Consider the following 12,120-nt stretch of genomic DNA (forward strand, 5'->3'; position numbering starts at 1 on the left):
CTCTCTCTCTTTTTCTCTCTTACCCAGAAAGTCATCTGAGGAGAGCCGGTCGAAGTCCCAGACCTGCAGCAGGAGCACGGCAGGCAGCTTCTGCTCGGTCTTGTCCAGGGCGAAGATGCTCTCACGCTTGCTGACCACCAGCAGCTTCTCGGCCGGCATGTAGCTGAAGGGGAACACGAGGCGCCAGTTGAAGTTGCCCTCACCGGTCAGCGAGTTGTAGTGCACGTCCGTCTCCTGGCAATCTTCCTCCAGACCCTTCAGCCAGCTGAGGAAGACGGGAGGAGGAGGAGGAGGGAGGGGGGGCAGAGGAGGTGAAGAGGAAAGAAAGAGGAGGAAAAGAAGGAGAGTGGGGAAAAGAATAAAAAGGAGAAGAGGTTGTCACAGATGATGAAAGAATGAGGTGAGAGGAAGAAGAGATGAGAAGGAAGAAGAGAAAGAGGAGGAGAGGAGAGGGAGAGGAGAGGAAAGATGAGAAAGAGGAGAGGGAAAGAGAGAGGAGAGGAGAAAAGAGGGAGAGGAGAGAAAGAGGAGGAGAGGAGAGGGAGAGGAGAGGAAAGATGAGAAAGAGGAGAGGGAAAGAGAGAGGAGAGGAGAAAAGAGGGAGAGGGGAGGAGAGAAAGAGGAGGAGAGGAGAGGGAGAGGAGAGGGAGAGAAAGAGGAGGAGAGGAGAGGGAGAGGAGAGGAAAGATGAGAAAGAGGAGAGGGAAAGAGAGAGGAGAGGAGAAAAGAGGGAGAGGGGAGGAGAGGAAGAAGAGAAAAGAGGAGAGGAGAGATGATGGAGAATGAGAAGAGGAGAGGACAGGTGTGGAGAGGAGGGGAGAGGAGGAGAGGAGAGGAGAGGAGAGAGGGAGAAGAAAGAAGAGAAGAGGAAGGGAGAGGGGAGGAGAGGAAGGGAGAGGAGAGGGGAGGAGAGGAAGGGAGAGGGGAGGAGAGGAGAGGAAGGGAGAGGGGAGGAGAGGAGAGGAAGGGAGAGGGGAGGAGAGAAGAGGAAGGGAGAGGGGAGGAGAGGAAGGGAGAGGAGAGGGGAGGAGAGGAAGGGAGAGGGGAGGAGAGGAAGGGAGAGGAGAGGGGAGGAGAGGAAGGGAGAGGGGAGGAGAGGAGAGGAAGGGAGAGGGGAGGAGAGAAGAGGAGAATATTATACATGATGAGAGGTGGAGGATGATGAGTAAGAAAAAGGAGAGAATTTAAGAAAGAGAAGATGAAAGAGAAGATGAAAGAGTAGATGAAAGAGAAGATGAAAGAGTAGATGAGGGGAAGGTGAGAGGATGTGTGTTAAATGGGTGTCAGTGATGACATCATACGGGCAAGGGGAAAACCAGTGATGTCAGCTCTGTTCGTTTTTCAACTTCAGTGAAAAATAAAGTTGGGGTGGCCTGTGGGGCCAGTTGACTTCCCTTTTGCAACACTTTGAAGTGCATTTGTTCAGTTATTTATTTCATGAATGTTCTAACTGTGGCAAAGCAAACTTGGTTTTCTCTGTGCACATCTCATACAGGAAATGGTGTTCTCGGTGTTGGGATGACGTTGGCCAATCGTGAAACGTGGAGACGCACAAGTCTCTATTAAAAAACAATTACTTCCGCATTCATGAGCAATAGCTTAATCTACACTGTGGTATTTTTTTGTGTCTAACCTATAACATCAAATAAATCAATTGTCATCAGTTGTTGTATGGTATGCACGTCCATAGTGGGATATTTGCACGCACAGCACTATTAAAGCGCATTCGAGCTCCAAAATGTTAGTAGAGGCGGAGCTCCACCTGTAAGATATATGACAGAATCCTACACATGAGATAACTTCGTTTTTAAGACAATTGATTGGTCAGTGTGCGGTAGATTACACGATTTGAGCTATAACTTAGCACATAACCTCCTCCCGACCAGGTTTGGTTGACAGCATAAGATACCATGGTGATATAGCGACACTAAAACAGATCCACTTTTGTGTCACAGCATAGCCTGGCTTTGAGCGCAACATACCTCGCTAACCCACTAATCGAGATTTGTAGTACACCCCACTGTTTGTTTGCCCTCTATCTTATGTTATGAGCGAAAGAGCTGAACCGTATACCAAAGCAGCATACGCACAGGCAGTGTGCATAGGGTTCCTTATCTAGGTTGGAGGGGTTGACAAGATGACTTGGCTCACATTTGTTTTATGAGTTATTTGTGTTGTTGTGTTGTTTATGTTGCTGTGTTTTTCTGTTGTTTGTTTTTTAGAGTTGTTTGTGTTTATTAATTGTTTGTGTTTTTGAGTTGTTTGTGTGACTCTGTTGTTGGTGTTTTTGAGTTGTTTGTGTTTTTGTGTTGTTTGTATTTTTGAGTTGTTTGTGTTTTTGTGTTTTCCCCGTCCCATCCCCGCACCCTTTGACGTAGATATCACTGGACTGCTGTCCCGTTATGAAGTTGCTGTCCTCCAGAATCACATCTTCAGTGTTCCAGATGATGATTCTCAGCTCATACCTACGGCACAAAACAAACACACAAACAAACACACACACAGAGTTCATAATGCATGCATTCAATTAGTTATAGACTCAAAACCTACAGTAAACATAAACAAGCACATACACAGAGTTCACAATGCATGCATTCAATTAGTCATAAACTCAAAACCTACAGTAAACATATGCATAAACCAATGCATATGCTATGCAATCGACTTTAAATGTATTTACACAACAGCAGTGAACATTTCGCATAACACAGACTCGTTAGAAATCCCCATATAGAACTACTAAAAGTAAAAATTCGGAGCAGCACAGATGTAGTAGCTATAAACTTTAATTAAGGTGCACAAAAGGGACTAACGTTTCGTTATATCTACACGGTCCGCTCTTCGTCTGATGCACCAGATGTAAATGCCGCAGAAGCGCGGTGGATCCACTCTTTGGTGAAATCCCCATATAGAACTGTTTGCACTCTGTGTCTTATTTACGTATGTAGAGGTCTGCTGCACACAGTCTGACACCATTTATTTTGGACTTACTGCAAAGTGTCAGTAAACAAACCAAAAATACAACACTGAGGAAGACAAATATAGCATGAATGCTTGTGTGCTGAGTGTGTTTCAGTAATTCACAGATTGGGATAAATGCAGAGACCAAATTTCCCTCACAGGATCAAAAGAGTATATATACTACTACTATACTACTATACTAGTAGGATGTGCATTGTAATGGGTTTGGGAGGAAGCCTGTTGTAAAGGTGCTAGTCCACACTGGCTCTCACCCTTTGGGGTTGTTATGTTTTAAAGGTGTTGTGGCTAGTCCACACTGGCTCTCACCCTTTGGGGTTGTTATGTTTTAAAGGTGTTGTGGCTAGTGCACACTTGCTCTCACCCTTTGGGGTTGTAATGTTTTAAAGGTGTTGTGGCTAGTCCACACTTGCTCTCACCCTTTGGGGTTGTTATGTTTTAAAGGTGTTGTGGCTAGTCCACACTGGCTCTCACCCTTTGGGGTTGTTATGTTTTAAAGGTGTTGTGGCTAGTCCACACTTGCTCTCACCCTTTGGGGTTGTTATGTTTTAAAGGTGTTGTGGCTAGTGCACACTGGCTCTCACCCTTTCGGCTTGCGTGGGGAGATGTCCACTGGGGGTCCAGGGAGTGGCATGTCCATGGGAAACACATCCACCCACATCTGTAGCTGACCCTGAGGGAAACACACACATTTCCTTTTAAAAATATATACAGGAGAGATGTAAAATTCCTGTTGCTATAGGTAGGGGCTTTCACACAGCGGCCAATCAACAACCAAGCCTATTTACCGTCAAAAACTAATCACCAACAAAGTAACTTTTGTGGGTAAAAACCATCACCAACACAACAGCCTTTGAGAGCATTTTACTGGGATTATCAAGCAGGCACTTTCCGTCATCTGTGTTTCATTGGATTAGGCCCACAACACTTCCTGGTATCCAAGACCCACCCCACTCCACATTCATGATGGGTTCTCTACCAACATAATACCGACAAATTCTTCGGTCATTCCTCTTCATTGTTGTGGTCGTTAATGATCCGATCACACAGACATACTGTATCATGTTTAAGTTTGGTTTGTGTAGGATTTTGGGCATACCTGCTGAAGGATTAAAGACTAGTCCCTGGGGGTTTGGTTTGTGTGTGCTTTTGGGTATACCTGCTGAGGAATTAAAGACTAGTCCCTGGGGGTTTGGTTTGTGTGTGCTTTTGGGTATACTTGCTGAGGGATTAAAGACTAGTCCCTGGGGGTTTGGTTTGTGTAGGATTTTGGGTATACTTGCTGAAGGATTAAAGACTAGTCCCTGGGGGTTTGGTTTGTGTAGGATTTTGGGTATACTTGCTGAAGGATTAAAGACTAGTCCCTGGGGGTTTGGTTTGTGTAGGATTTTGGGTATACTTGCTGAGGGATTAAAGACTAGTCCCTGGGGGTTTGGCTTGTGTGTGCTTTTGGGTATACTTGCTGAGGGATTAAAGACTAGTCCCTGCGGGTTTGGCTTGTGTGTGCTTTTGGGTATACTTGCTGAGGGATTCAAGACTAGTCCCTGGGGGTTTGCTAGTCACCTGTTCCATGCCGGGTCGGTTCTTGTGGTAGAGTGTGCGTGTCTCAATATGCTCAGGCACCAGCTGACAGCCCACACCTGGCATCTCTGCCCACCTGTGCAACACCTTCAGAGCCAGGTGCTCGTACGACTCCACTGCCTGCTCTGTAAGAGAGAGAGGACGGCACTCAAATAGAGTTAATGGGGTGGTGGTAGCGAAGTGGCTAAGGAGCTGGGCTAGCATGCAGTAGCCAGAAAAGTTGTGGGTTCAATTCTCGGTTTCTACCGTTGTGTCCTTGAGCAAGGCACTTAACCCCGGTTCTCCGGGGACAATGACCCTTGTAATATGATTGACATGTGTAAGTCGCTTTGGCTGAAAGCGTCTGCTAAATGAATAGATGTGAATGAAATGCAACAGGGGAAACATTCCCAAAACCCCCACATTCAGATACAGGCTATCACCTGAGCTCAGAAACTAATTCAGGTCCTAGGACTTGAATTCAGGGCCGATGAAAACAGATAGATGATAGTTGTTTCAATAGCAGGCCTTGACTGTCTCCCAACCACTAAATACAATAGATCCCAAAGTCTAAGATTAGGCTCCAAGTCTAGAATTCAGGGCCTCCTTGGCTATGGTCCTAGTGCTAGTGCTAGTCGTGGTTCCATGGGCCTCACCTTCATCCACAAACAGGGTTTTTCCGGTGAAGACCTTGTCTCCAATGGTGATCCTCCCGGGATTGAAGCTCGGCCCATTGAGCCGGTTCTCCTTGCAAAGCTTGATGAGGAGGTCTGAGGGCTGGATGCAGTCTCTCCAAGCGTTATAGCCCTCACTGTAAACAACAACAACAACAACAACAACACTCAGCCTCACTGCACAGTCAGCCTCACTGCAAACAACAACTAAAACAATCAGCCTCACTGCAAACTACAAACAACACTCAGCCCGCAACTGCAAAGCCCTCACTTCAAAGTATAGAGTAGAGAGGAAAGAGAAGAGTAGAGAGGATAGAGGATAAAGAAGTTAAGAGTAGAGAGGAGAAGAGAGAAAAGAAGGGATGGGGTAGAGGAGAGAGGAGAGGAGAATAATGCAAAGCAAAGGAGAGGGCTGGAGGAAGGAAGAGTGTAGGAGAGCAAAAGAGAGAAAAGAGGAGAGGAGAGTGAAAAGGGGAAGAGAGGAGAGGAGAGTGAAAAGGGGAAGAGAGGAGAGGAGAGTGAAAAGGGGAAGAGAGGAGAGGAGAGTGAAAAGGGGAAGAGAGGAGAGGAGAGTAAAAGACAAGTGAATGAGAGTGGAGAGTAGCGGAGAAAAGAGGAACAGAATTGTGGAATTATACATCTTGTGTTGTCATAGGCAGGTGGCCAGTGTTCTACTGCTGCATTTTATTCTAGTGAGATAAACCCATCAGCTAAGGGCTCAGCAAAGACACGTTCCCCACTCAAACCCATCAGCTAAAGGAGCCAGCTGAGGGGCCCAACACAGAGGCGTTCCCTACTCAAACCCATCAGCTAAAGGAGCCAGCCGAGGGCTCAGTGCCAGGGGCGTTCCCTACTCAAACCCATCAGCTAAAGGAGCCAGCCGAGGGCTCAGTGCCAGGGGCGTTCCCTACTCAAACCCATCAGCTAAAGGAGCCAGCCGAGGGCTCAGTGCCAGGGGCGTTCCCCACTCACAGTGAGTACTCGCTGGGCAGGCCGCAGGTGGCCCGGTGGCGGCTGTAGAAGCGGTTCTCCAGGTCGATATGCGTCTCCCCGATCAGGTCGTCCCCTCCGATCATGTCGTAGTCGTAGATGAGGACCTTCAGTAGGGACTCTCTGGGGAATGAGGCCTGGAACTCAAAGGACCTGAGTGGGGAAAATAACATTTTCTTTTATCAGAGCATTTTAGCCACAAACTTTAATATTTCACATGTTTCTACCTAGCCTTACTCTAACCATAAGTAGAATTCATTTTACCAGACTACATAAGTGTGCAAGGCAATATAACTCCAATATAATTATATTAGTGACAACAGATGGACATCAGGCGGGTTCCTGAAAAACACCTCAAAAAGGTGTAAATTGGCCTTTGGGCTTAACCACAAACTAAACTAGATGTACCGCAGAGCGGTACAAAATATGACCGCCGCCCAGTCCAGCAAATTTTTTCCACAAAAAATCACGCTGAAAGGCCTATATGATTCTAACTGTCTCACTAAATTGCATTATCCACACTCAATTCTCACTGGTATCTGCTAGACAACAAGTACCAAAACATGATTAGTTCATAGATTTCACATGTAAAATTCATTTTATACAACCCCACCTCTATCTTGCCTGTTCATAATTCTGAGAAATTCTTGATTGTTTGTGTTATGTTTATGTTATGTGTGTGGGTGTGTGTGTGTGAGTGTGTGTGAGTGTGTGTGTGTGCATGCTTGTGTGTGTGCCTGCGTATGTGCCTGTGCATGCAAGCGTACATATGTCTACTGTGTGAGTATGTGTCATACGTATGATTACTGTGAATGTATGTGTATGTGTGTGTGTGTGTGTGTGTATCTGTTTGTGCACATGTGTGCACATGAAATGGGTTAACATGACCCCTGGAGGCAAACATACGGAAAAAAATGGTCATCCTAGGCCCTACAGTTCTCAAGATATTCACAGATGTTGGATTCTCTGGTTGTTGCGTTGTGTTTTAGTTCTAATGTCTGTATTGAAGATGGTCAATAAAGCTTGACGGCGGGATCAGGATCGGCGATTAGATGATGATTTATTGTAGATGGTACAACAATGAATAACAGAACACAGGCTAAGTCTCAAACAGTAAAACTGTGCAGAGTCTAACAGTTGTGGTTGTTATTAGAAGCGGCTGCTGAGCCTTCCAACAGAAGATGCTCCTTGGGTTGCTTCCTCGATCCGTCTCCGTGTCAAAACCTAAGACAAAGCCTGTTATACTAAAACACAGAAACGTCAATCATGCCAACGTGGCAGGTGCCAACCAGTGTACAAAACCCGGCCCTGGCCAGATGGAGATACTAGCCCGAATAGGCAGACATGCTGTCTCCCTCGGCCCATGTTATCACCGATGTTCCTCGGATGTTCCTAAACATCGGCCTGTATGACCTTCCTGCTGGTACACAGGCCTAAGGCACAGTTATGTACAATAATATGGAACTCTCCCTGTTGTATACTACACACAGATGTAACATATGAACACATCAGAATACAGTAAGAATACCCCAGAATTCTACACAGAGAACTGTGTCTGCCCTACCCTCCTTTCGGGGGGTCCAGTCCAGCGGGGGGGCTACAGATCAAAACGAAAAATGATGGTTCCATGCTATCCATGTGGGGGTACATGCCCAACAAGTTTTGTGTACCCCGGTCTTTCAGTGTCCCGGGAATCCTTGTTGGTGTACGTCACTAAATATACACATAAATTATTTTATTGTAAGGCCCCCCATGAACGAAAGTACACAAAACTTGGCATGCATTCGGAGGGTGTCATAACGATCCTACACTTTTAATTTCGTGCAGTTTTGACCTTGTCAGCCAGAGATATTGTGATGAAAACACCTAATTTTTTGCTTTTTAATTTTTAACTAGGTGGCGCTATACATGAAATAAGTGGTAATGGGATGGGTTGACATGCCCCCTTAAGACCAACATACATAAAAAAGGTGGACCTCCTAGGCCCTACGGTTCTCGAGATATTCACAGAAAACTGTCTCCGGCCACCTACAGGCCAGTTGGTGTATAGTAACATAAATTAATTTATTGTGTGGCCCCCCATGAACGGAATTCCACAAAACTTGGTGTGCATACAGAGGGTGTCATAATGATCATACACTTCCAATTTCGTGCAGTTTTGACTATGTTAGGTCACAGATACCTTCAATTACAACACCTCATTTTTACTTTTTTGTGTTTAACTAGGTGGCGCTATACATGAAATGAGTGGTTATGGAATGGGTTGACATGGCCCCTTGAGATCAACATACAAAAAAAAATGGTCCTCCTAAACCCTACGGTTTTCGAGATATTCACAGAAAACTGTGTCTGCCCTACCCTCCTTTCGGGGGGTCCAGTCCAGCGGGGGGGCTACAGATCAAAACGAAAAACGATGGTTCCATGCTATCCATGTGGGGTTACATGCCCACCAAGTTTCGTGTACCCCGGTCTTTCAGTGTCCCAGGAATCATTGACGGAAATTTGGGCATACGAAAAAGAAAAAAAATAAATAAATCTGACTAAACCAGTCAGATTTATGCTTCGCTGCGCGGCGGTCATAATAACATAAATAAACATGCCACCACATGATTCTGCCATATTGACATACGTTTTGGAACCCAATGCGGTATCTAGGTGTCTAATATCTATGATGAGCACTGTGAGTGTGGGTCCATGGCTATGAGATTGGTCACCATGATGGAGAAGACTAACATGCAAGACACCATGATAGAGAAGACTAGCATGTAAAGCCGAGATGTATTAATGCTCTGTGAATTCAAGTGACACACACTCTGCAATGAATAGCAAATAGCATATGTGTAGCAAATCCACATTTGTATAGGGATTTCAAATGACAAACCAATATTCATGATTCACCACAAGACACACTGACCTGCCAAACACTGGGTTGAGCTGTTTGGGGATGTAGTTATCGCGGTCTTTGATCTCGGTTTTGCCAAGTCTCAGGACGATGTAGGGGTCAGACTTCCCATCGGGGTCTGCGGGGTGCAGGTTGCTGGCCTGGGGGGAAACATGGCTGATTTAGCTTGTGGGGAAATACAGGAATGCAGCATATTGATGGATTTGAGTGACAGTGCTAAAAGAGGACAATCTGACTTAATTAAAATTTGATGTTAAATACAATAGTAAAAAGAGTGTTGTTCTGATCTGCAAAACAAAAGGAGATAAGGATTTAATCTTTCCATCCTTTCACCTGGCAGGGCAAGCTTTAACTGTAGGGCATAAAACCAAATATCTAGGACACATCATCACAGACCAAATGTGTGATGATGATGATGACATCTATAGGCAGCGCCGCATGTTATATGCACAAGCTAACATGCTGGTTAGGAAATTCCACTGGTGCTCAGATAAAGTTAAAATAAGCCTGTTCAAAGAATACTGTACTCCTCTATACACTGCCCACTTATGGACCAAGTTTAAAAAGTCAAGCATCCTGAAGCTCCAGATTGCCTATAATGATGGGTTGCGCATACTGCTTAAAAAACCCAGGTGGAGCAGTGCAAGTGAATTATTTTGTAGGGTAGGAGTCAACACATGCCATGCACTGTTGAGAAACCTAATGTACAAATTCATTTGCAGATTGAATGCTTCATGTAACCTTATCATTATGCTGTTGTCAAATCCCGGTCTTAGTACTGTGCGATACCAGTCACCCATGTGGAAACACTGGTATCATTGCCTTTTTTAATTGTCCTGTTGTTGTCTTTGTATGTACTGTTGTTGGTATTGGTATGTGTATTTATTGGACCATGAGTCTGGAATAAAAGTTGATTGATTGATTGAATAGTTCAAAGGCCAGTGTGTCTGAGACAACCCAGAATAGAATCCTTCTATGAACTTTGGTGCTACAATTCATTACAATTAAGACTGATGCAAGCCTTCTCAGAAGTCTAAGGTATGAATGGCTGACAGCAGTACATATGATATGTACAGTATTGTGGTGTCGTGTGGATGCTCCAGGCTACATTTATATTTATTAATTTGCAATTATTCATTTGGGTAGATGCCTGTATCCAAAGCAACTTCAAACAAAAACAAGAAATAACCTTAAAGCTACAATGCAGAGATCTTAGTTAGCAATTAATGCTACATCAATCAATTCTATCACCAGAGGCTGAGAGGGCAGAAGGCTGGTTGTTACAGCATGCTAATCGGTTACTCACGGAGACGATGTAGACGCGGATCAGGACCTTGGTCTCAGTGTTGGCGGGGATTCCCTGGTTGATCCTGAACGGTCCCCCACACTCATCGTCATCCTCGTCTGGCAGTCTGTACAGACAGAAGCGGCCCTGAGGACCGACATGGACCAGAACGTTCAGTATATATACTACATGTTAGGGTGTCGACATGGACCAGAACGTTCAGTATATATGTACAGTATATATACTATATGTTAGGGTGTCGACACAGACCAGAACGTTCAGTATAAATACTACATGTTAGGGTGTCGACATAGACCAGAAAGTACAATATATATGTGCAGTATATATACTATATGTTAGGGTGTCAACATGGACCAGAATGTACAGTATATATGTACAGTATACATATGGGTGTCAACATGGACCAGAACGTACAATATATATGTACAGTATATATACTATATGTTAGGGTGTCAACATGGACCAGAACGTACAGTATATATGTCATTAAAATAGCCCCACATCTTCACATGTGATGATGTGGGGCTATTTTAATTCCAAAGGCCAAGGGAACTTTATCCATGTGCATAGTATCCTGGATCCATGAACTAACTGGCCTTTAAAAATAAAAATCTGCCTGCCTCTATGGGAATTTAACATAGTGGTGCCAATACTTATGACCCCTGTATTTTAAGGAAGACCATTTATTTATTTATGATACATTATTCATTCACAAAGAAAATTGGTGTCCTTAAAGGTTGGATATTTCCTCATTTTTTTACTTAAGGCACTGAATAGGTGTTTAAAAGTTGTTTTCCCTCGCCCCTTAGTGCTTGCTTTATCATCATTATTATCATCTGAGAGAGAGAAAGAGAGTACTTTATTAAGTGGAGCACTGATATCAACTGTGTGACAGACCGGCTGACAGACCGACTGATTATTGCTTTGTCTTGTGCTATTGATATAGCCTGGATACGGGCCTGCGTTATTAAACGGATCTCCTTGTCAATTCAAATATAGGCTAGGTCTATATCAAAGGAAGCAGATGAAAGGTTAGCGTAAAAAAAGACATGTTGGCAGCCTTAGTGACACTGTAGCCTTTCCCAGTGCTGTAGTCTAGTTTGCTGTAATCTAGTTTGGTGTAATCTAGTTTGTTGTAGTCTAGTTTGCTGTGTGCTGTAGTCTAGTTTTCTGTAGTCTAGTTTGCTGTAATGGGTATACTGCGATATTGCTTAGGTAGCCTGTGGTGCTCAGGGTGATGAGAGCTATCTTATTGGACGAGATTGTTTTTGCCATATCCAGTGTTCAAAAGACTGTCACATGTTGTTTGCGAAAAATATGTAATTTCAAAATTCTATCACAAATGTATGCGTCTATACAGAAATCTTGATGCTTTTTAAGTGGGTATAGGCCTACTGCGTGGACCTGTGCATCACGCACAAAATGTGATGGCACAAATGCTGCTGGTTTCTTGAAGGACAATGATAACTGATAGCGTAGACAGTGTCCACTGATAGGCCTAATATTTATCTGGAGAGCTAGACACTAGGCTACTTGGCCGATGAAGCATTGAGCCAGCCCATCGTCCGTTGGATAGACGGCCGTTCTGGACTTTTCCGGAACATCCAGACTGCCAGTCCGCCCCTGGATACTGCTGATACGCTGATAAGTGTGTGTAGCTCCGGTCAGGGGCAGCCCTGGTGGGGAGGGCGTGTTCTGTGCTCACCTTG

At 44.6% G+C, this 12,120-nt stretch overlaps 1 protein-coding gene across 5 annotated transcripts in view; it reads right to left on the bottom strand.

Moving 5' to 3' along the window:
* The window catches only part of fer1l6 (fer-1 like family member 6), a 56,106-nt gene that overhangs the window by 5,068 nt on the left and 38,918 nt on the right, over positions 1-12,120 (bottom strand). For all 5 annotated transcript variants that reach the window (XR_006024413.1, XM_042066919.1, XM_042066918.1 and 2 more), the window contains 9 exons: positions 12,117-12,120; positions 10,412-10,537; positions 9,118-9,245; positions 6,186-6,356; positions 5,196-5,350; positions 4,543-4,685; positions 3,564-3,652; positions 2,367-2,465; positions 24-265 (listed from right to left, as the gene is read on the bottom strand). The exon at positions 12,117-12,120 is cut by the window's right edge and continues 125 nt beyond it. Coding sequence is in view for 4 of the 5 variants with exons in the window: in XM_042066919.1 (XP_041922853.1) it covers positions 24-265; positions 2,367-2,465; positions 3,564-3,652; positions 4,543-4,685; positions 5,196-5,350; positions 6,186-6,356; positions 9,118-9,245; positions 10,412-10,537; positions 12,117-12,120 (1,157 nt within the window). In the remaining variant the exon portion in view is untranslated. The remainder of the gene's footprint in view (positions 1-23; positions 266-2,366; positions 2,466-3,563; positions 3,653-4,542; positions 4,686-5,195; positions 5,351-6,185; positions 6,357-9,117; positions 9,246-10,411; positions 10,538-12,116) is intronic.

This window comes from Alosa sapidissima, chromosome 2 (assembly GCF_018492685.1).
Source record: "Alosa sapidissima isolate fAloSap1 chromosome 2, fAloSap1.pri, whole genome shotgun sequence".
Taxonomy (NCBI): domain Eukaryota; kingdom Metazoa; phylum Chordata; class Actinopteri; order Clupeiformes; family Clupeidae; genus Alosa; species Alosa sapidissima.